Source organism: Petaurus breviceps, unplaced genomic scaffold (assembly GCF_028583685.1).
Source record: "Petaurus breviceps papuanus isolate PSGF00001 unplaced genomic scaffold, PetGlider_PUasm1.0 458, whole genome shotgun sequence".
NCBI classification, from domain to species: domain Eukaryota; kingdom Metazoa; phylum Chordata; class Mammalia; order Diprotodontia; family Petauridae; genus Petaurus; species Petaurus breviceps.
This window is the reverse complement of record NW_027186345.1, coordinates 415,952-437,669: the sequence shown is the minus strand read 5'-3', so window position 1 is coordinate 437,669 and position 21,718 is coordinate 415,952. Positions and strand designations below refer to the sequence as shown.

General features: G+C 39.9%; 1 protein-coding gene across 2 annotated transcripts in view; it reads left to right on the top strand.

The window, feature by feature from the left end:
* HIVEP1 (HIVEP zinc finger 1) overlaps positions 1-21,718 on the top strand; it is a 179,376-nt gene that overhangs the window by 1,784 nt on the left and 155,874 nt on the right. Inside the window, exons 1-2 of one of the 2 annotated variants that reach the window (XM_069101354.1) lie at positions 2,830-2,932; positions 6,054-6,198. In XM_069101354.1, the coding sequence (XP_068957455.1) occupies positions 6,159-6,198 (40 nt within the window). In that variant the 5' untranslated portion in view covers positions 2,830-2,932; positions 6,054-6,158. Of the gene's footprint in view, positions 1-2,829; positions 2,933-6,053; positions 6,199-21,718 lie in introns of those variants that run through there. The other variant, XM_069101353.1, reaches the window with a different exon arrangement.

Below are 21,718 nucleotides of genomic sequence, written 5' to 3'. Positions count from 1 at the left end.
CCTTACTTTTCTTGCTCATGTAATCTTGTTTCTTTTGCTTTGAGCTTCTTTTTGGTCTGTGGAGTAGTTTTAGGCTAGGGAGTTCACCTTTAGGAGGAAAAAAAGGCTGCCCTATGAAAGCTGCAGGGAACAAAATAATCCAAGCAAGTGTCCACAGATGGCATGCTTTAGAATTAAGTAGTGGACGTCCTAACCCTTTTCTTTTGGTTAATCTTGGATTTTCTTTTTAAGAGCAAAGAAGCCTCATCCAGCTCTCCAGTACCTCAGGCTGCTCCTTTCTCTGGTTAAGTATGTGGTGGCGATATCTCTAGATCCAAACCTTTCATTCATCCATCGCAACCATCCCTGTCTCCTGGTATAATTGTGAAACATACTCAGAATCTTTGAAAATTATCCTTAAGACCTCCCTGGATTGTCCACTGCAGGTTTATATACAGCTCAGTGTTCTTCCGGCTACAGTCTTAAACATTTTTTTTCCTTTACTATTTTTCTACTTTTCTCAAGTCTGAACTGAGGTCAAATCCTGACTTAAGTTATTCCCTTCCGCCTTCTTTTCCTCCCCCCCCAAGGCTGAATTTATTGCCCAGTCTTACTTTGGCCCCTAGAGGGTAGTTATGAGGAAGAAGCAGGCAGGTAGGGGTTAATGCCCCTTGAAGCTTTCAGCCCTGGGAACCACCAGCCAGCTTTTGGAGAGGGCCTCTGGAATAACCTTGGCTTTCCTCCCTTTTAATAGGAACATCCGCCACCACCAAAACTGTGGTTTCATGGTTAATAATAATTCCCCTTCGTCCCTTCCACCCTCCTCTCCAGGTTTTTTTTTTAAAGTTGTTTTTCAAAGTTAATGAGTTTCAAGTTTCACAATGACTTTTCCCTTCTCTCTCCTCGTTGCTGAGAAAACCCCCTTGGGGTACCCCCTACTCCCTCCCCACTCCACCTCGCTCTGCTTACCCTTAAGCTCCTGCCCTACCCCATCCCCCACTCTCTACCCCTCCCTCATTCAACCCGGGAAGGGGGCGTGGCCGGGAGACCCCATGACGTCACCGGCCCGGCCCACATCCTGCAATAGAAAGTAAAAAGACCTGGCAGCCCATACTCTCCCCGCCTCTTTCCCCTGAACCAACCGCCCTCCAACCCGCGCGACCCTCTCGGCCCCTCCTCCGAAGCAGCCGTCGCCGCGTGACTTCAGTCTGTTCCACTCCCTACTCCTCCCCCCGGACCCATGGGACAGCCGGGGTCACCCGGCGACCTCCCTTTCCCTTTTCCCCTTCCCCCAACTCCCGCTTCCGCGGCGTCCCTAGCCTCTCCCCTCCTCCTATCCCCAGCTGAACTACGTGTTTCGTAGCCTGCGAGGGGAGCCACCGCCTCCTTCCGTCCCCCCCTCCCCCGGCCCCAGAGCGGAGAGGGGGAGGCGCCGCTTCCTGATTCCCGCTGGCTAGGGGTTGGGGTGGGGAGAAAGACCCGGTCCTAAAAGTCCCCCTAGCCCCTTAACTGGGATGGGGCGCGAATGCCCGGCTTCAGCCTCCTCTCTTTCCGGTACTAGGCTCTCCGTGTATAGAGCCTACACCAATGGGTCCTCTCTACTAGTGGGGCTTGCAGCCCCTCCAGGAGGGAGACTCCACTTCCCCCCTACACCCTCACCCCGCCCCTCCTGGCCCCGCCCTCGGGCAGGTGTTAGCCAATCACAGCACCCCCTCTTGCCCCTGGGGGAACCCCTGCCCGGGCGCCCCGCCCCGGGAAAGCCTCCGGACCTTCCCCCGCCCCCGCCGGGAGCCGGCTCTCCTCCTGGCCCCGGAGGACATTGAGTGTGTCCTCCCTCCCCGCCCCAGTGGAGAGAGGAGGTAACCTCTCCTTATCTCTGAGAGCTCACCCGCCCCGCCCCCGTTCTCCGCACACCCCTCTCGGCCGCCTGCCCCACCTCCCGGGGGGGAGGGGGGGAGTTGCCCCCAGCCGCGTCAAGGCTTCCCTATGGGGAAAGCGGGTCGCACTCTCTCTGGGCTGTTCTTCCCCTTCACCCTGAGCCGTGTCCGTCAGTCCGTCCGTCCGCCCTTGTATCACTTCCTGTGCAGCCAGTCTCTACAGGGTGGACAGCACCCTCTCCCTTCCCTCAGCGCTTAGGTCCATCTCCTCCCCCTCTCCCCTTCCCCCAGCCAGTTTCCCGCTACGATCTGTTTTAGGGTTGAGAAAAGAGAAAAAAAAAATGTTAGGCGCAGGCCCCCTCTGTCGTCCGGTCCTCCAGTCGCCCCCCCCCCCTCCACCCTGGGGCCCTCTCCCCCAGTTTAATATTTCAGTGCGGGTTGTTTTAGTGTCAGTCACCGGCCTGGAGAGTGGTTGCTGTTGGGGCGGCGGCGGCGGTGCCGGAGGAGGGGGAGAGAAAAGGGGGGAGGAAGGGGGAGGGGCAGGGGAAGGGGGAGGTCATGTTTGTGTTTGAGGTTGTCAAGTGAAGGAGGGATCCCAGGCGCCGCCGCCGCCGCGCAGGGGTCGTGGAGATTCCGAGCTGCTGCGGCTGCTTCTGCTGCCGCCGGAGCTGCTGCTGCGGCTGCCTCCCCCAGCGGCGGCGGCGGCCGCCATCAGCAGCTCCAGCGCCCTGGCCGGGGCCGGCTTCGGCGGCGGCGGCTCCGCAGCTGCAGGTTTGAAGTGGGCTCCGCAGCGGCTGTAACGCCGCAGCCAGCCCGAGGAGAAGGCGGAGCGAGGGGCGAGGCGAGGGAGGACCCGCGGATAACGCGATCCCCGGGCTGGGGGTGCGGAGAGGGAGGAGGGAGTGCGGGTCCCCTGCGACCTGCAGAGAGAGGAGCCGAGAGGAGCGAGCTGAGAGGGGAGGGGAAGGGAGGGGAGGGGAGGGGATGGGATGGCGGGGTGGGGGGAGACACTTCCTACTAGTGCGCGCCTCAGCCCTACTGCAGCCGCCAGAGCTCCGGTCTCGTAGCCCGACCAGGTAAAAAAGAAATCTCACCTCCCCGCAAACCTTGTTATCGCCGCAGACGCATTTGGGGGAGGGGGGGAGAGGGGCTGGGTTCGAGGAGGAAAGAAAAGAGGGGGGCGTGAGGAAGACCAGGCCTCAGCTTTCCCACCCCACGGCTTTGTGGGTTTCTCTTTTCCCCCCTTTCTTCTCATTTCCCCCTCCTTCTTTAAAGTCCCTGTTTACTCTCCTCTTCCCCCTCTAGATTGTAGATAAGCGCATGCAGTAGTTGTGACTGGAAAGATGGGCATGTAGTTGTGTTGGTTCAGGGCTTGCATTTTGGTGGTGCTTGCTAATGAGTTATTGGCTGTGGAAGCGAGAATGAAGGTGTGTGTGTGTGTGTGTGTGTGTGTGTGTGTGTGTGTGTGTGTGTGTGTGTGTGTGTGTGTGTGTGCGTGCTCGAACTAGCCATGGAGAGGCTCGGATGCTGCCTCTACTATCCTTCTTCTTCCTTCCGTCTCCATCGCTTTCTCTTTTTCCTGGTCTTCCTCCTCCTTCGAATTCACTCTCGGGTCTGTCCTGGGTTTGCAGTTCCATTCCCCCCCACCCCCCTCCGTCCTGGCATGTGAAGCGCTTTGTTCAGTGCAGCGTTGCAGAGGGGTTTTCCCAGGCTCCGCCCTCCACATTCATTCATGTTTTTCCCTTTGCAACTGTCTTTACGCTTTTGATCATGTCATGTTTTTGCTGTATGTAGTAATTTTTTTTTTCCATAACGGAATGATCGTACTAAGCTAGTATAAGGCTGCCGTCTTAAAAATGCCCATCTTTTCCCATAAATATTTTAACATGGAATGGTAAGGTAGGAAGGGTGGGTAGGCAATGTAGGGGTAGAAGGAAGTGATATTAACAGACTGGAAATTTACATGTTTAAAATTTTATAGTACATATCATTTTGAATTATGTAATTGTATTGCATTAACATTGAAGTTCACACTTTTAAAGTCTCAGGTATTGTGAACATTTTCCACACTATGTGCATAAAAAGAAATGTAGTTCAAGGAGCTGATGCTTATTTCGAACTAAATATACTTAATTCTGTATTGAATAAGTGAGCAAACAAGGTTCCCCGAGTTGTGGCTTATACATTACTACAGTATAGAGACCCTGACCACATCACCCTGGCAAATCATTTAGCATACATTATGGCATGCACTTTATTTATCGTCATCCATTATTATACTTTACATTCTTCCATATATTCTTTTCCAGAGAGATTTATAAATATTTTACTATGGCCATTAATGACTGTGCTCAAGGAACGGAAAATACATTTAATAACAATAGGTAGCTTTTGCCTTCTTTCTCTTTTAGCGACTTCTAAGCACCAATGAATTTCTAAAAGCTTATATTACTCTATCAGTGTTCGAAGGCATGTCTCTTTAACCACAGATGCCAAGTGACTTTCACTATTAGAATTATTTCTTAGCTACATGGTACTTGACTGTTTCAAATAATGAATTCCTAGTGACTGGCTCACCAGGAATTAAAAACATTTTAATTCCTCTGTTTCTGGCTTTGGGGCCTTTGCATAGTGATCATGCTGTCCTATTAGAAACTGAGAAAATAATAGTACTTTGTGTTTGTTTACCAACTGTCTTTCAAAGGAGCTTAATGAAAAAAGAAAAATCCACTTTTTAACTGCGGTGTTTATTACAAGCTCTATTTGAGTGATTGGAAGAAGTGTTGGATTTTTGTTGTTAATCTGGGAAGGGAGAGTTGACAATTTTATTTTGTATTATAATGCTTCATTGTGGTATGAAGGTGACCCTGGGTTTTCCATGGAGTTCCTGGTAGTTCCATCCCTGGAAAGTATTATTATGGGTCAGTGATAGACTGACTCTGTGTCTCTTCTGAGGAGCATCTTAAAAAAGAAAAAAAAGAAAAGCCTCATCACTTAATAGTTGACCATCAGGTGATTGTTTTATATCTACCCATATACATGATATATGCATTAGTTATATTTAAATGTATGTCATACACACATACATATCCATGAAATCCCTAGCTAAGGCATAGATGGGAAGAGTACAAATACTCTTGAATCACAGATCTTTAAATTATTCTTGGAGTTGAAGATTATTGTATATGGTAAATACATTTTATTGTCCTATTCAATAGTTTGTATTTTTTGATAATGTATATTTTTAAGAATCCAGATTTCATTAGTGTGACTATACCTCTCACTGATGCAGATTGCAACAGTTGAATTCCATAGTAGTTCATTAGTAGTGAGTTGCTGTGGTTTTAATAATCATCTATTTATGAACATCTATTAACTTAGCTAATTTGATTCTTCTGTGATATAGAAACCCAAAGTTTTAATGCATTCCATCAAGATAGGACCTACTAGAGTTTGTACTCCTACTGGTGGAACCTTAAGAAGACCTTTTCTAGTTGCCTTCATGCCAAAATGAAATATTGGAGGATTTTATTTAAGTGTAATAATGTTTTTATTATTAGTAGAGTCATTTGAAAACTGAGATTGGACCGTTTTCCAGTTTTTCTGTTAAGGACTCTCAGACTTGTAAAATAACTGGATTTAATCACTGCATTCAAATCCCACTTCTGACATGTTATTAGTTGTGTGACCATGGGCAAGTCAATCAGCCTCTTTGAACTTCTGACCTTCAAGTCAGAAAGACCTAGCTTCAAGCCCTACCACTGTCTGTGTGACCCTTGGAAAAGTCATTTAACACCTCAGTATGGTAGACAACTCTCTAAGGTATAAAATGTACAACAGATGCCAATGTATATACTGCATTCCCATGAGGGAGCTTCCTCATGGGAAGTGACTTAGACCACTGAAATTACAGGTCCTGACTAATGCCTTCACCTGCCCTACCAGACCACCTCCTGAGGAGGAAATGAAATAATGAATGCAAAGTCTTTTGTAAACTTCAGATCTTGAGATGAACATATCTGGTCTTATTGCTGCCATCCCTACTACAAGCCAACCTTGAATTGTAGATTAGTGAACCACGAAGAGAGAGTCTGCCCTCTTTGATGCCTGTTCTTGAATGTCAACTCCTGTCCTGACACTGGAGTCTCAGTATGTGTACCAATTTATTATTGAGTAGTTTTGTTTTCATTTCCACAGTACATGGATTAGCTGACACATTTCGTGGGTTTATGGAGCTACCCTTTCTTGACCTGGTTATACCACCATTTCTAAGAGGAAAAAGTTGCTTGTGACTAAGAGAAGATGCCTCGGACAAAACAGGTTCATCCCAGAAATCTGAGAGGTAAAAGCTTATATATTTTTTCCTTCTAGAAAAAAGTACCATGTTTGGAGAATGAAACTTGCTATAAATATTGCAATGAGATATCCTGAATAGTGAGAATCGCCAAAATTTGTGTAGTATTAACATTGAGGATCAAATGGATTTGAGTGGCAAAATGACTATGCTGTCATTGATAGACATGTTAAAGGTCTTAGTCAAAAAAAGTATGCTTTGCCTTTAAGTGATCTATCTCACTGACAAAAAGGGCTTCAGTCAAAGTTTTTTGTTGTTGTTAATGCAGGAGTTCTATCAGTTTCTCTTGTTTCCTAGGAAATACTTAAGAAATAATTTATTTGCCTTGATATTTGTCTTCATTATTAGTTTACAAGTCAGAATATCTGATTTAGAAGTAAAGAACAGCTATCATTGGTTTTTAAGAATTAAATTTGACATTTATTGGGTCTATTACTTGGAGAACTTGAAAGTAGGACATTTGTCCTTTTTCCATCGGGAAATAGAAGGTCAGCCAGTAGTGGATGGTATATAATTCACATAAGAAATGGAAATGAGTGCATTTTTTTCTCTATTAGAAGTATACTTTTAATACCAGGAAAGTAAGCTTTCTGTCTTATGATTTTAGATTCCTTTTTTTTCTTTTTAATGTATTTTTTTCCTTTTGGCAATTAGGTGTTTCACTGAATTAGACAATGAACTGTCGAAGCAAACAAGGAAACAATTCTAAGCAGATTCAAAAAATGATCTTAGAGAATTTTACCACTATAGATTTCTTGCAAAAGTATAAAATGACTTAAAAAATAGAACAGATTCACTGAAAAGCCTGTTTAGAGAAAGAAAATATGTGCCACTACTTAAGACCAGAGGATTACAGATTTAGAATTGGTGATCATCTTATAAAGTATATATTCCTCACTTTACAGACAAAAGCTCATGATATTTTACTCCATTTCTGAAAGCTATTTAATAAAAAAGCAGGAGTATTCAACCTTTCCTTCACCTCCAACGTATATACTGAGTACAAGGATTAGAACTGTTTCATCAGCCAAGCTGAATTGATATACGAATTCGTGCATGATGATTTCTTTTTCTTTTTCTTTTACTCTAGTATCTGAGTGTGAGATTTAACAGACTTATGAAATTCACTTTCTAAGGGACTCAGATAATATTGTAAATGATGTTTTACTTTTACTATATTTCAAAAAAGTTTTGAAATTGGTAGAAATTTTGGTAAAATATTATACTTAAAAAGCTTTATGATACCAAGGTGCTGGTTATTTAAGACTACTAACCTGGAGAGTAAAGGTCATAGATTTTTTTGTATCAAATATACTTTATAATTCAGAGTTAAACAGGGAAAAAACTATTTTGTATTGTGGAGAAGTTATCAATGGTTTTGAAGCTAAAGAACATGAAAAAATTGTCCAGCATCCTACCAATGAGAAGCTACCCTGTTCCTTGAATTGAACAGTTAATTTTATTCACTGTTTGAGGCACAGGAGAGCAACTTGCAGTAAATTAATGAACTGAATAATATTGATGGCCTTCAGTAGGTTAATGACCTGCCAAAAGCTAAAATTGTTATTTGAGAATAGCATCTGATTTAACATCTACATACCTTTCTGGTAAATACATAATAAAGATGTCAGAAATGTTATTGAAAAAAGGTAACATTTTATGTTCATCAAATTAAAAAAAATATGACTACTGAATTTCTAATTTCTATGGGATACTGTGGTGAGGGATACAAAAAGAAAATAAAAATAGTCTTTCCCTTCCCAGACCTTATATTTCTTGTGGAAATATATAACATGCACATAGATACATAATAATTTTCTTGGTTTCTTCAAGTTGCTAGAAACAATAAATGTTTTGTGACATGTTGATAAAATCTTTCATGACAATTTTATGGACAAGATGGAGAGATGTGGACCAGATGTTAGTACAGTTACATGAGGTCCCAACTAGTCGAAAAAGTAGGCTCCAATGAGTAGTGATGAATAGATAAATATCAATCTGGAGGGACCTCTTGAGTGGTGGGCCAAAGGCTCTGTTCTTAATGTTGTTCTGTTCACTTATATGACATAGATGACATCCTGAACAGATTTCTTTAATGATATGAAGTGCCAAACAGCTGATATATTATGTAATAAAAATGGATCCAAAAAGATTACAGTAGAATGAAACAGTGGTTTGAGACTAATAAGATGAAACTTAATAGCTATAGGAAATAGAAAAAAAAACCTAGGAATTCAAGGTAAAGTTGACGGTGAACGTATTTTTCATAGGTTTGAGTAACACAATGGTAATCACTATTAAATGGTGTTTTAGTAACTGAAGGATTTCTAGTTTCTAGTTGTTGATTCTACTTATATACTAATAAATGGAAGGTACAACACTTATTGTTTGGTTTAGCAAGAGTAATTTAGATCAAAGAGAGTTTTGAGAAAAACAAACCTAAAAGCTTATTTAGGGCATGATTTTGTTTCATTATTATTTAATGTGGTTACTGATTTGGACCAAAAGATTCAGAATTCGTACTTGAACTCACTCACCTTTATCCTTCCATGATTCATTCACTTTGCCAAATGCAGAGATTCTTTCACATCAAACTAACTAAAATGGCATTTTTGAAGTTGAATAAGAATGTCAGCAAGCCAGTTTGAATACAGAAGAAAGTCACTGTGAAATTTTTGCTTCTCAATACAAGAAGATAATCTGAATTAAATTCATAGAGAGCCTACAAAAAGTCAGTAAGAAGTCTCAGAAAAAGAAAAGCTATTCCTAAATGTAGAATTGGGCCTGGATCTTTTGCTGGGAAATTAAAGGAGCATTTTCTTAGTTAAGTTGTAGTTGTGATAAAGATGGTGGTTGTTCCTACCAGTCTAGGAATAATGATGTAATGATTCAGCAGAGGGCTCAGAGTGAGTAGATATATCCCAGTGGTATGTTTAAAGGTCAGAGGACTATTTTGACTATGAACTGCATCAACTTTTAAAACTGTTTTTGTCTTAATTTTCTACTAGGCCTTGTTGGTATAGAGTTTATGGCTACCCCAAGAAATGATTGAAAGGTATTAATATTTTATAAAAGTAGTATACTTAAGCAATTAAATTTAGCCACCTTTTTTGTTTTTATAGTTGGTATATGTATCTTTTTCTTCATTTGCAACTAAATTTGCATACTGAGCTATCTGTTTTCCCTTATGTTATTTTTTGGGGGGAGTTAGTAGCTATGATTCAATCTGGTGTGGAAACTTCTGCTCTTTCCCTAGCTCTCCAACTGATGCAGATCATCAACTTCTTTGTAATTTAGAGAGGTGCCTGAGGGTCTGCTAAATCAGTGAGTTGCTGAAAAACCTACCTGGAAAGTTTTCTAGAAGAAATTAGGTTTAGGTATTGTATCTTGAAAACTCCACAATGGATATATGGACTGTATATAAAAAGGTCATATCATAAATGTATTAGTATAAAGGGATTAGAGATTCCTTTTGTCAGTCAAACATTTATCAAGTGCAGACCATGTACAGGCACTGTGCATTAAAAGAAAGGGGAAAATCAATCCCTTCTTTCAAGGAGCTCACAGTCTAATAGGGAAAACATGAAAATATCCATGTACAAATGAGGTATGCAATGGATAAATTGGAGATACTCAACAAACAGAGGGAGATCAGGAGAGGTTTCTAATAGAGGACAGTTACCTGGGATTTAAAGCAAGCTAGGAGATAGAAGTGAGGAGGTAGAGAATTTCAAGCATGGGGTACAGCCATTGAAAATACTGAGAATCTGGAGACTAAGTGTGTTGTTTGAGCAACAGAAAGGAGGTCATTATCATTGGACTGAAGAGGAGTGGGGGAAGATGGGAATAAGGTATAAGAATATTGGAAATGTAGGAGGAGACCTGGTTGTCAAGAGCTTTACAGTTCAAAAAAGAGAATTTTATCTTTAGTCCTGAAGGCAATTTTCACAACTTTGGATAAGGGAAGAGTTCTTTGACTAATAAACAAGGGATTGAGATTGTCATCAAAAATAAAACGGACAATTTGATTACATAAAATTGAAAAGCTCTTGCACAAACAGTATATAGATAGAATAAGAAGGGAAATGATTAAGTGGGGGTAAAATCTTTGCAGAAATTTCTCAGATATTGGTCTGATAGCCAAGTTATACGGAGTGTTCCAAAAGTTGATTAATAGCTTACAGCTGCACTAAGACTTTTGGGACAGCCTTTATAAGGACTTTGTACAAATATGTAAGAACAAGACTCCATCTACAAATGATTAAAAGATTTGAACAAGCAGTTTTCAAAATCTCAAATGCAAGCTATCAGCAGTCCCACAAAAATATTTTAAATTACTGCTAATAAGATGAATGAAAATCAAAACAACTCCAGGGTTTTACCTCATACCCATTAGAATGGCAGAAAGTTTTTTTTAAAAAAGGAAAATGACCATTGTTAGAGGGCTGTGGGAGGATAGGCACATTAATGTGTTGGTGGTGGAGCTATGTTGTATAGTCAAAGCATTCTGTAAAGTAAATTTGGAACTATACGTTGAAAGTTTCCAAAACATTTGGCCCAGTGACACCACAACAAGATATGTTACCAAAAGGGAGCTCGAGGAATGAGCTCTTCTTATATGAGTTTTCTGCATATCTGAGGTTACATGGACAAAAATATTTATAGTAGCACTTTCTGTTGTAACAAAAAATTAGGAACAAAGTAGATACTCATCAGTTGGAGAATGTCTGAACAAATAAAGGTATATGAATATAATTAAATATTATACTGTATGAAATGACAATAAGGACAAGTTCAGTGAAATCTGGGAAGACTTGTAAAAGATATAAAATGTATCATGTACTTGATACAAGTTTAAGCAGAACCCAGAGAACAACTTATATAATGATTGCAACATTGTAAAGGAAACAACTATGGAAGACTTAAGAACTCTATTAAACACAGTAACTAATTATACCTTTAGAAAACTGATGAGAAGGAAACATATTTCTAGCCTCTTATAAGGGAGATGCTAGACAAGAGGTACAGAATGAGATGTATGTTTCCAGACTGAGCTAATGTGTATATTTGTTTTTCTTCACTCAATTTAATTATTTCAAGGGAAGGCTTCTATTTGGGAAGGAAGAGTTGTTGGAAGGTACTTGGTGAGTAGTGATCCTGTTGTTGTTTTAGAGAAAACTTCAATGAAACATTTAAGAATATGCAAAAGTGAGCAGAAGAAAGTTCAGAAGGGATACAGATAAAGGATGGTTTTGTTACTATATCCCTAAAGACCTGAACTGTGAATAGTAGAAATGAATGGTTTTCTGTTCTTTGCATGTTGAAATATTCCTGTTTAAGTTCATTATTTGTTTTGTTTTTCTTTTTGGAGGGCAATTGGGGTTAAGTGACTTGCCCAAAGTCGCAGGGCTGGTAAGTGTGTCAAGTGTCTGAGGCCGGATTTGAACTCAGGTCCTCCTGACTCCAGGGCTGGTGCTCTATTTACTGCACCATCTAGCAGTCCCATAAGTCCATTATTAAAGATGAACATTTTCAAAAAAAAGTAAATGCCTTAAATTAAGTACACTGCCCCAGTGTGTAAGAGGAAATCTGGACTCAAAGACCAAGCCTCTGGCCATTACTCTATGCTTCTTTTCTGACTCATCTGTAGTAAATTTTAAAAATAACATTGGACAGAGGTTATTACATTGTAACATCCTAAATTTGGAGCTGGAACAGATGTTACGTGTTATCTAGTACAATCCCTTTATGTTACTGATGAAGCAACTGAGGCCCAAAGCATTTACTTTACTTGCCCAGTGGTCATACAGATGTGTAAGTAGCAGATCTGGCGTTGGAGTCTAGGTCCTCTAACTCTAAATCCAGGTCTTGTCATGACCTCTGTCATAATAATAACAACACATTCTTATTTTTTTTTTTCTGACTAGTTCTGTTTAGTTTTCAATAGATTGCTCTTCTGCTCTTCAGTAAACTTTCATTGAATGCTTATTGTATACTTGGAATTATGGTTCAGACTGGCAACACAGAGATTAGAATAATTAGATTACAAGAAAAATCCCTGCCCTCAAAGATTATAACCTGGTGTCAGAGAGAAAGGTAGGTTCAAATAAGTACACAGATAAATATGATACAAGGGAAAATGTTATAGGAACAGAGAAAAAGTCAGAACAAAAGTCTCAAGAAATTTATGGAAGGAAAGCTCACTTTCATGGGGGAATGATGGGAAGATGAGAGAGGGTGTTATGGAAGAGTTGGTACATGAGCTAATCCTGGCAGCTACAGGTTTTCAACAGAGGTTGAGGGGAGGGGTGCAGTACATTTAAAAAATGAGGGAAATAGTCTGTGTTTAGTGCAAGGAGGTGGGAGAGGGCAGGATGAGATAAGAGAACAACTGACCTCCTTTACCTCTGGCCTCTGACAACTCCCCCCATCCCCCCCACTTGTTAGTGGGCTCTTCCTCTTCAAATTACTTTATCTGTGTATGTGTTGTAAACTATGAGTACTTTGAGTTTTGAGACAGGGACAATCTCTCTCTCTCTCTCTCTCTCTCTCTCTCTCTCTCTCTCTCTCTCTCTCTCCCTCCCTCCCTCGCTTCCTCCCTCCCTCCCTCCCTCCCCTCACTCTCTCTCTCTCTTTATTCTCCCTTTTCTTCCTCCCCCCCTCTCCTCTTCCTCTTCCCTTCTGCCCCGTCTTCCTCTCGCCATTGTCTCTCAATTGCCTAGCAAATAGCAGGAGTTTAATTAATGTTTGTTGAATTGCACAACTAATAGCATAGTTGGTTGGGACTCAAGAGAAAAAGAAGAAGAGAGCAGAGTGAAATAAATATCTGAAAGATATTTTATCCTGTAGGGTGGAGAGAACCACTGAGAGTTTTTTGAGCAGAGATATGACATGGGCATTCTGTACATTAGTAAGGTGATTTTGGAAGCTGTGTGAAGAATGGATTAGGGAGGGGAGATGATGGAGGGAGGAAAATGCGATAGGACATTGATTTCAACAGTTTAATATTGAGATATTGAGGCTCTGGAGAATGGTTAGTGTCTGATTTAAGAGGACAGGACGTATGCAAGAAGTATTGGAGACATGGAATCCCCCACTCTTGCCTGTTGTTAGTGCTCATTATACTTAGTTATTTGTACATATACTATATTTGTCCAGCAGAATGTAAGCTCCTTAAGAGAAGACTCTTTTTTTTTTGTCATTGTATCTCTCTCTAATGCTTAGCACAATGCTGTGTGCAGTGTTTATCAAATGTGTCTTGAGGTTTGGGTAACTAATGGGATATTAGAGTTCATGAAGAAGGAAGAGAAAAAGTTGGTGGTGAAATTTTGAGTTTGGATGAATGGGAGAGAAGTGATGTCATCTTCCATGACAGAAATAAGATGTTGGGGTAGGTGAAGGAGATAATGAATTCTGTTTTGGACTTGTTAAGTTTAAAATGCTAGGAGGACATCCAAATAGTCATTTATCAGGAAGTTGGAGCTACAGAAATATAGCTCAGGGGACTTAGAAAAATACCAAATAGCTTTTGATGTTTTTATGATTTGTTTATGGTAAGTATAAATCAAAATCAGCCTCCATTTGAAAAAAAATTATAGGTATATTATGCTTTAAACAAATATTGGTATATGAAAATCAGAATTATGAGACAAGTTAATTAGGTATAATTAATCACTTGATTAAAAGGTCATTTTTTTGTAATGGTACATAGTAGTGAAGAATTAAATTATTAAAATTTAATGTTGAACACACTGGATTTAAAATATGATTTGATTTAAAAACTTGATTTACGTACAGCTACTTTGCTTGCAAGTTATGAGGAACACATTTCTGTAAATTACAAAAAAATACTTATAGAAATGCAAGATAATTGTTACTTTTAATATTAACTGCATAACATCTGTTTTATAAAACAGAAGAACATCTGTATTAAGCATTATGTTGCTTATGGTTTTGTACAAAGAGAACTAATTCTGTGTGCTAAGTGTTAATTGGTAATAGGAGATTTCCATGTTTTTTGTTTGTTTTATTGAAGTCTACTTTAGAATAGTGAGGGAAAGTAGAGAAGGCTAGTTCAAGGTGGAAATAATTCAGTGAGTATTTCTCTCATTTCAGTCCCAAGGCACTACCAATAAGCAAAACACTATTTGGGAGTTGTGGATGATGTTGTTTTCTCCTTAAAGTGGTTTGGATCGGATGATTTCAAGATTTCTTCTAGACTTGACACAGTGATTCTATAAAAAGGGGTTGAATGTGTATGAGCATGACTTGTTACATTATTTTCCCAGATCGTTATTGCGAAGCTGAATGTGTTATCCTATATAATAGTATATTTGAACTGCATCAGAAATTTTGATAGATCATGGATCATAGGGAGCTCATAGGAAGTAAATGTGTCTACTCTTGTGTTTCAGTTTTGAAATGGTAACTTCCTTTCATACATGTGTGTCTTTATAGGAGGAAAGTTCAAATAAAAGCTTTTAAAATATGTAAAGGAATTAATCTAGACTAAAGGTGAATATTTCTTACCAATATGCGGGATATCTCAACATCATCAATTTTATGATAACTACCCCAGAAAAGTCTGGAAAAAGTTATATTTGCTCAAATTCAACCCTTAGAGGAGCACAGAGTGTCAAGTCTTGAAGGAACCTTAAAAGTTGTGTAATCAGAGCCCCATTTCAAATAAACTACAATTTGGTAAAATTTGTGAAGTGGTGTATTGGTAAGATCAGTCTTTGATTCAGAAGACATGCGTTTGAATCCTGGCTCTCACATTGACTCTGTGAGCCTATTTTCTCCTCTGTAAAATGGGGATAATAATATTTGCAATACTTATCTAACATGGTGTATCAGCAATGCCATATTCACAATGCCTATAGAGATTACAAATATGCTGATATAATTATCCATTAGAAAATACGTCATGTTTGCCATATGAGGAAATAAACTAGAAAATTTATTAAGATACCAAAAGACTGAGTCCCAAAACCAGAAAGTGAAAGCCATCAGAGTAGTTATGACATTGGCACAGGTAGATAAAGTAGAAAGCACCCACATTTTCAAGCCTTTAAAACAGAACAGGCTACCTCAGGCAAAGGTCCTCCTCTCCCCACTCACAGCAACCACCCAGCGTCCTGGAAGAGCGCTCCCAGCAGCTCCGGCCCCTGGCAGTCCTCAGCAGGAGTCCTTAGCAGAAAGTCCTTAGCAGTTCTAACTCAAAAAGGGCTTCGCGCTGCCACTGCCTCTGCTGCTGCCGCCGTCACCACCACCGCCAGCCACCAAAAAGAACGCTAGCTTGGCTTCCGCTTCCTCTTGCTCCGCCCCTTCCTGCTACGTCAGCAAGTCCAACGGGGCATGGAAGATCTTTAAATCCCATAACCCTTACACATGGCTGTTTTTGTAAACCTTTAAAATATGTGTACATTTTGCATAGATAAGTATTGATAAATCTTGTTGAACCAAATGGGTGAGTAACCTAACCTCTCTGGGACTCAGTTTCTTCCTCTGTAAAATGAGAAAGCAGGACCTGAAGATCACTAAAGTGTCTCCCAATTCTAACTCTTAACTATGAACTAATGAAATGTGAGGGTTTTTTGGGGTGTGTTTCTTTTTGGAGGGGGGGAAGGCAGGGCAGTTGGGGTTAAGTGACTTGCCCAAGGTCACACAGCTAGTAAGTGTTAAGTGTCTGAGCCTGGATTTGAACTCAGGTCCTCCCTACTCCAGGGCTGGTGCTCTATTCACTGCACCACCTAGCCACCCCTGAAATGTGAATATTGGTAATTTCTTTTGTGAATCAAAACTTAAGACTGTTGTTTAGCCACCAAAATATTTATAGTACAACTTTTTTTTCAAATGCTTTATTAACTTCTGATTCACATCATTCATTTCCACCAGATTTTGAGTTACAAATTTCCTCCCCGTTTTTCCCCTACCCACTGCCCCAAAATAGCAGTCCCACAGGATATCCCCTCCTCCAATCTGCTCTCTCCCATATTTTCTCCCATACCCCTTTCGACTTTTCCAGTGGATCTCTATGCCCCCGTGCCTGTATATCTTATTTCCCAATTACATGTAAAATAGTATTAATAGTAATATATATATATATATATGTATATATTTAAATATTTGATTTTAAAACTTTGGATTCCATATTCATCTCCTTACTTCCTTGTCACCCACCCTTACTGGGAAGATAAGCAGTTCAGTATAGATTGTACATGTGTGGCTAATGCAAAACAATAACATAGGAGATATATTGTAAAAGACTGACTATATTTCCCTCTCACTTGTTCTATTCTCTGTTTTGATGCTTTTTTTGCTTTTGACCCTTTTCAAAAGCGGGTGCTTCCAACTTCCTTCCCTCCCAGCCTGCCCTCCCTTCCATCATCCCTCCTCTTGTCCCTTTTCCCCCCTACTGTCCTGGACGGTGAGATACCAATTTAGTGTGTATTTCATTCCCACCTCAAGCCAAATTCAATGGGAATAAGGTTGACCCATTCCCTTTTGCCTTCCTGTTCTTCCCCTCCATTGTAACAGTTTTCCCTTGCCTCTTCTATATGAGATAGTTTACCCCATTCTGTCTCTCCCCATCTCCTCTCATTATATTCCTCTCTCACCTCTTAATTTCACCTTTTGAGTATCATCCCTTCCTGTTAAATTGGTCCTGTGCCCTCTATCTATGTATACACATATTCACATACATATTCATATGCCCACATGCCCTCATATATAGACATATATATATACACACACACACACACACACATACATTATATATATTTCTATTCCCTTCAACTACTGAGAAAAGTTTCATAAGTTACAATTATTGTTTTTCCATATAGGAATGTTAATAGTTCAACTTTGATAAGTTCCTTCTTATTTCTTTTCCCTGTTTACCTTCTCATGCATCTCTTGCTTCTTGTATCTGAATGTCAAATTTTCTATTCTGGTTTTTTTTTTTCAGCAAGAATGCTTGAAAGTCCTCTATTCCACTGAATGACCATATTTTCCCCTGAAACATGATATTCACTTTTGCTGGGTAGGTGACTCTTGGTTTTAATCCCAGCTCCTTTGACCTCTGGAATATCATATTCCAAGCCCTTTGATCCCTCAGTGTAGAAGCTGCCAGATCCTGGGTTATCCTGATTGTGTTTCCACAATATTCAAATTGTTTCTTCCTGGCTGCTTGTAATATTCTCTCCTTAATCTGGGAATTCTGGAACCTGGTATAAAATTCCTAGGAGTTTTCTTTTTGGAATCTTTTTCAGGAGGTGATCGGTGGATTCTTTCAACCTCTATTTTTCCCTCTGGTTCTAAAACATCAGGGCAGTTTTCTTTGAGAACTTCCTGGAGGATGCTTTCTAGGTTCTTACTTTGGTCATGGCTTTCAGGCAGTCCAATAATTTTTAAATTATCTCTCCTGGATCTATTTTCCAGGTCACTGGTTTTTCCCATGAGATATTTCACATTGCCTTCTATTCCTTCATTTGTTTGGATCTGTTTAACAGCATCTTGATTTCTCATAAAGTCATTAGCTTCCATTTGCTCCAATCTAATTCTGAAGCAATGATTCTCCTCAGTGAGCTTTTGAGATTCTTTTCACATCTGGCAAATTTGACTTTTTAAGGCATTCTTCTCCACATTGCCTTTTTGAGCTTCTTTTTCCATTTGAGTTAGTCTATTTTTTAAGGTGCTTTTTTCCTCAGTCAGGCTGTTGACTCTCATTTCGTAATTTTCTTGCATTGTTCTAATTTCTCTTCCCAATTTTTCCTCCACTTCTCTTATCTGCTTCTTAAGGTCCTCTATGGCCTGTAACCAGCTTGTATTTTCCTTGGAAGCTTTTGGTGCAGGAGTTCTGACTTCACTGTCTTCCTCCTGTTCCATGCTTTCCTCCTTTTTGTCCCCAAAATGGGAGTCTAATGTTGGAATCTTCTGTCTGCTTTGTTTCCTTTGCCTGGTCACATCACCCCTCAGTCACTTGGCCCATGGGCTTTTTGCCACAGTAGGACTCTGCCTCCAGACAGGGGAGCTTTCGTTCAAAACGCTGGGGTTTTCTCAGCTGCCGGAGGTATTAGTTGGGTGCCTTCTCTGAATTTTCCACATGCTCTGGCAAGCTGGTCATACATCCCAGGATCTCCACCCTAGACTGCTATCCAGATCCAAGAAGGTTAAAGCAAGAGTGATTACCCCTCAGCCTGGTGCTTGGTCCCCCTACACTCTGCAGGCCAGGAGCTGAAGCTGCCACTTGGTGCTGGCTGGCTATGTCAGGGGTCCCAGCGGCTTCTCGCCCTGGGGGCAAAAGCCATGCAATCCCACTTACTGGGTCCCAAAGTCCACACTGCACTGACCTCTCACTTTGTCCTCATCTGTGTGTTGATAAGTCTGGAAATGGCCACAGCTTCTGCTGATCTGGAGGCCCTACATCTGGTGGCTGGTCAGGCCCACCTTGGGGCTAAAGCCTGGGCGTGGGGCTGGGCTCGGCTCCCAGAGCACTGCACTGGCCCATTCCTGCTGGCCTACTGTGCTGTCCTTAGTGGGAGGTTAGCTTCTCTGTGTCTTTTTGTGGCTTCTGTAGCTCCAAAGTTTTTTTTACATGGATTGGGGAAGGTGGAAGCTGGAGCAGCGGGGAGGTCCTGTTTCTACTCCGCCATCTTGACTCCGCCCTCCTATAGTACAACTTTTTATGGTAGCCAAAAATTGGAACAACAACATAAATGCCCGTGGATTGGGGAATGACTAAACAATTTGTGGTGAGGTATGTGAATATAATGGAATATTACTGTATTGTAAGAAAGGATGATGATGATGAGGAGGAGCATTGGAAAGGTTTTCATGAACTTATGCAAAATGGAATAAGCAAAATTAGGAAAAATATGTATAAGGACAACAACAATAAAAATGGGAAGCACAACAACAAAAACAGCAACCAATCTAAATTAAATGATACACATAAAACGTTAGATTTTTTTCAATGTGTTGGTTGATTTTTTTTTCCTGAAATTTTGTTTTCTCTTAAAAAAATTCTTTGTCATAGGGCATGGCTTTCTATAGAGGGTATAAGAGGAGTGATATGGGGAGGTAGAGTAGGGAGGGGAATCTAGATAGTGTAATATCAATGAATAAAAATCTATAAAAAAGATTAACATAGAGATTAAATAGTATTATGTGATACAAAGAAAAATTCCATCTCTAATAAACAATCTCATTATAACAACACAGCTTTAGGGTATGTGAGAGGTCAGAAATCTTTACCAATAACCTTTTTCCCCCATTCCTGACTGATCCTTCACAATTTTAAAATAATTTAGTTTCATATTTTGTGTCACATTGTGTTCAAACATATATGGACAGCTTTATAGTTAACAGGAAAAAATGGAAAAGTGGTTGTTGCTGGTGTTGGCATCAGTTTTGTTTAAATTGCTTGTTTTCATAATAGTCAAATTGAATCAAAGGATTTTAGTTAAAAAAACTTTAGGTTTATAATAAATATCTGATTTTCATGTGTTTTATTTCTTAGGTTTTATGGTGCAAGCTTTTAATATATATTATTGCATATTTAGCTACTTTAATGTTTTTCTTTTTGAAAGTAAGCACAGAATACAGTAATAAAGTAATGGCATAACTAATAAATGCCTAGTAATTTTACTTCAGAGATAAGTATATGCTTATGAGCTTTAGTTTTCTCTTTCCACATAGAAAAAATACACCTCGTAATGTTTGAAATATGGCAATAGAACAATAATCTAGATTTGTGGTAGAGACATAACTCAGTAATTTAGAATTGTTGGTAATTCAGACAGTGCTAGGGAAAACTTACTGTCATGATGCCTGTGGATAGGGGTGATAATAAATACTAAAGTTGTGTTAATTTTTGTAGGAGATGAAGTTACTTTTAAATACATTAGCAGTAATTTGTATACTGGCAATGTGACAGTTTGAATTGATTTTTAGGCATTTAATTACACCAGTCTGATAAGACTTGGTAGCATTTTATTAGTTTTGAAAGCAAGCATTTTTTTAAAGGAAAATAAGACTTCTTTCCAGAGTCAGAGTCATTGTCTTATGTGAGATGCCTATTTGCCTTACATTTAGTGCATTAAAACATTCATACTTCACTGATTTCTTAGAATTTTATAAGAAAAAAGTTTTCTTTGAGTACAAAAGACTTTATGGGGGAACTTTGTGCATGGAAGGTGTTAAGGTTGGTCTGTGATGTAGATAATAAACTGTCCAACAGGAATCATTGTGGTCAAGACTAAATGGAGACCTCTTGGTCTTCCAAGTATCAACTGGCGTCTGTAATAATAAAAAGCATCTTTTGAGTTTCCATATATGAAAGAAACTGTGTTAGTTTTAAAGATGAATATGTTAGCGTTCTTGGCTTGAAGGACTTTTAGCTACCATCTTTAAAGACTATCATTAGCATACTTAGTATATGCTTAGCACTTTGTATTATTAAATACTCCTATAGTTACTGTATTCTTTGGAAGTTTGGGTGGTCCTGTGATCTTAATGATATAGATATACCCCTCAATAATTTAAAACTTAATCTAGCCACCCTTTCTCATCCTATGCAACTCTTATTCTTGTCCTCCATTAGAGGTCTCTCTTGACATTGGGCATGTACAAATGGACCACACAACTAGTTCATTGATAATTTCTTGCTTGAAGTATATGACCAGTTCACACTTCTTTTCCTGTCATCTATTACTCAATATTTTTACATCATTTCTACAGTGTATTTCTTCATTGATAATATGCTATGTCCTACTCATGTCCATCATGTGTCTCTCTGTCGTCCTTTCAGTGACTTTCAACTTCAGTTCTTTGGAAATTGGGGCATCCTATGCTTTGCTGCCATGTGTAATAATAATAGTGATGAGGATGAGGATGATGATAGCAGGTAATATGTATATAGTGCCTACTATGTGCCAGACACTATACTAAGAACTTTATAAATATCTTATTCGATTTTTCACAATAACTCTGGGAGGTAGGTGCTTTTATTATCCCTGTTTTACAGATGAAACTGAGGCAACCAGAGGTCAAGTGACTTCCCCAGGGTCACACAATTAATAAGGATCTGAGGCCAGATTCGAACTCAGGTCTTCTTGACTTCAGGACCAGTGCTCTAATCACTGTGTCACCCAACTGAAGAGTATTTAGCACTTTAAAAAAATGGGCCTTTGTTTCAGGGAGAAGCTTGAGGTCATTAAAAGCACTGTATGATTTTCCAGAGGCAGTTCTCTAGGGATTAACCTACTCCCTTTTCACTCAATCTGAATTTATTTCATTGTGTATCTGCAGTGTTTGTCTAAGATGTGCTAATGGACCAGCTCTACCAACTGTCTATCTAACTGCATATCATAGTCTGGATGATAAACATTCTTCCTCCATTTGGTTTCTCTTGTGTGGTTAGACAAGACTGTTTTGAACAATTAAGAATCTCATTAACAAACCAGGGCTTAATTCAAGCAGCTCAGTGCCATCCACAAATAGAACTCAT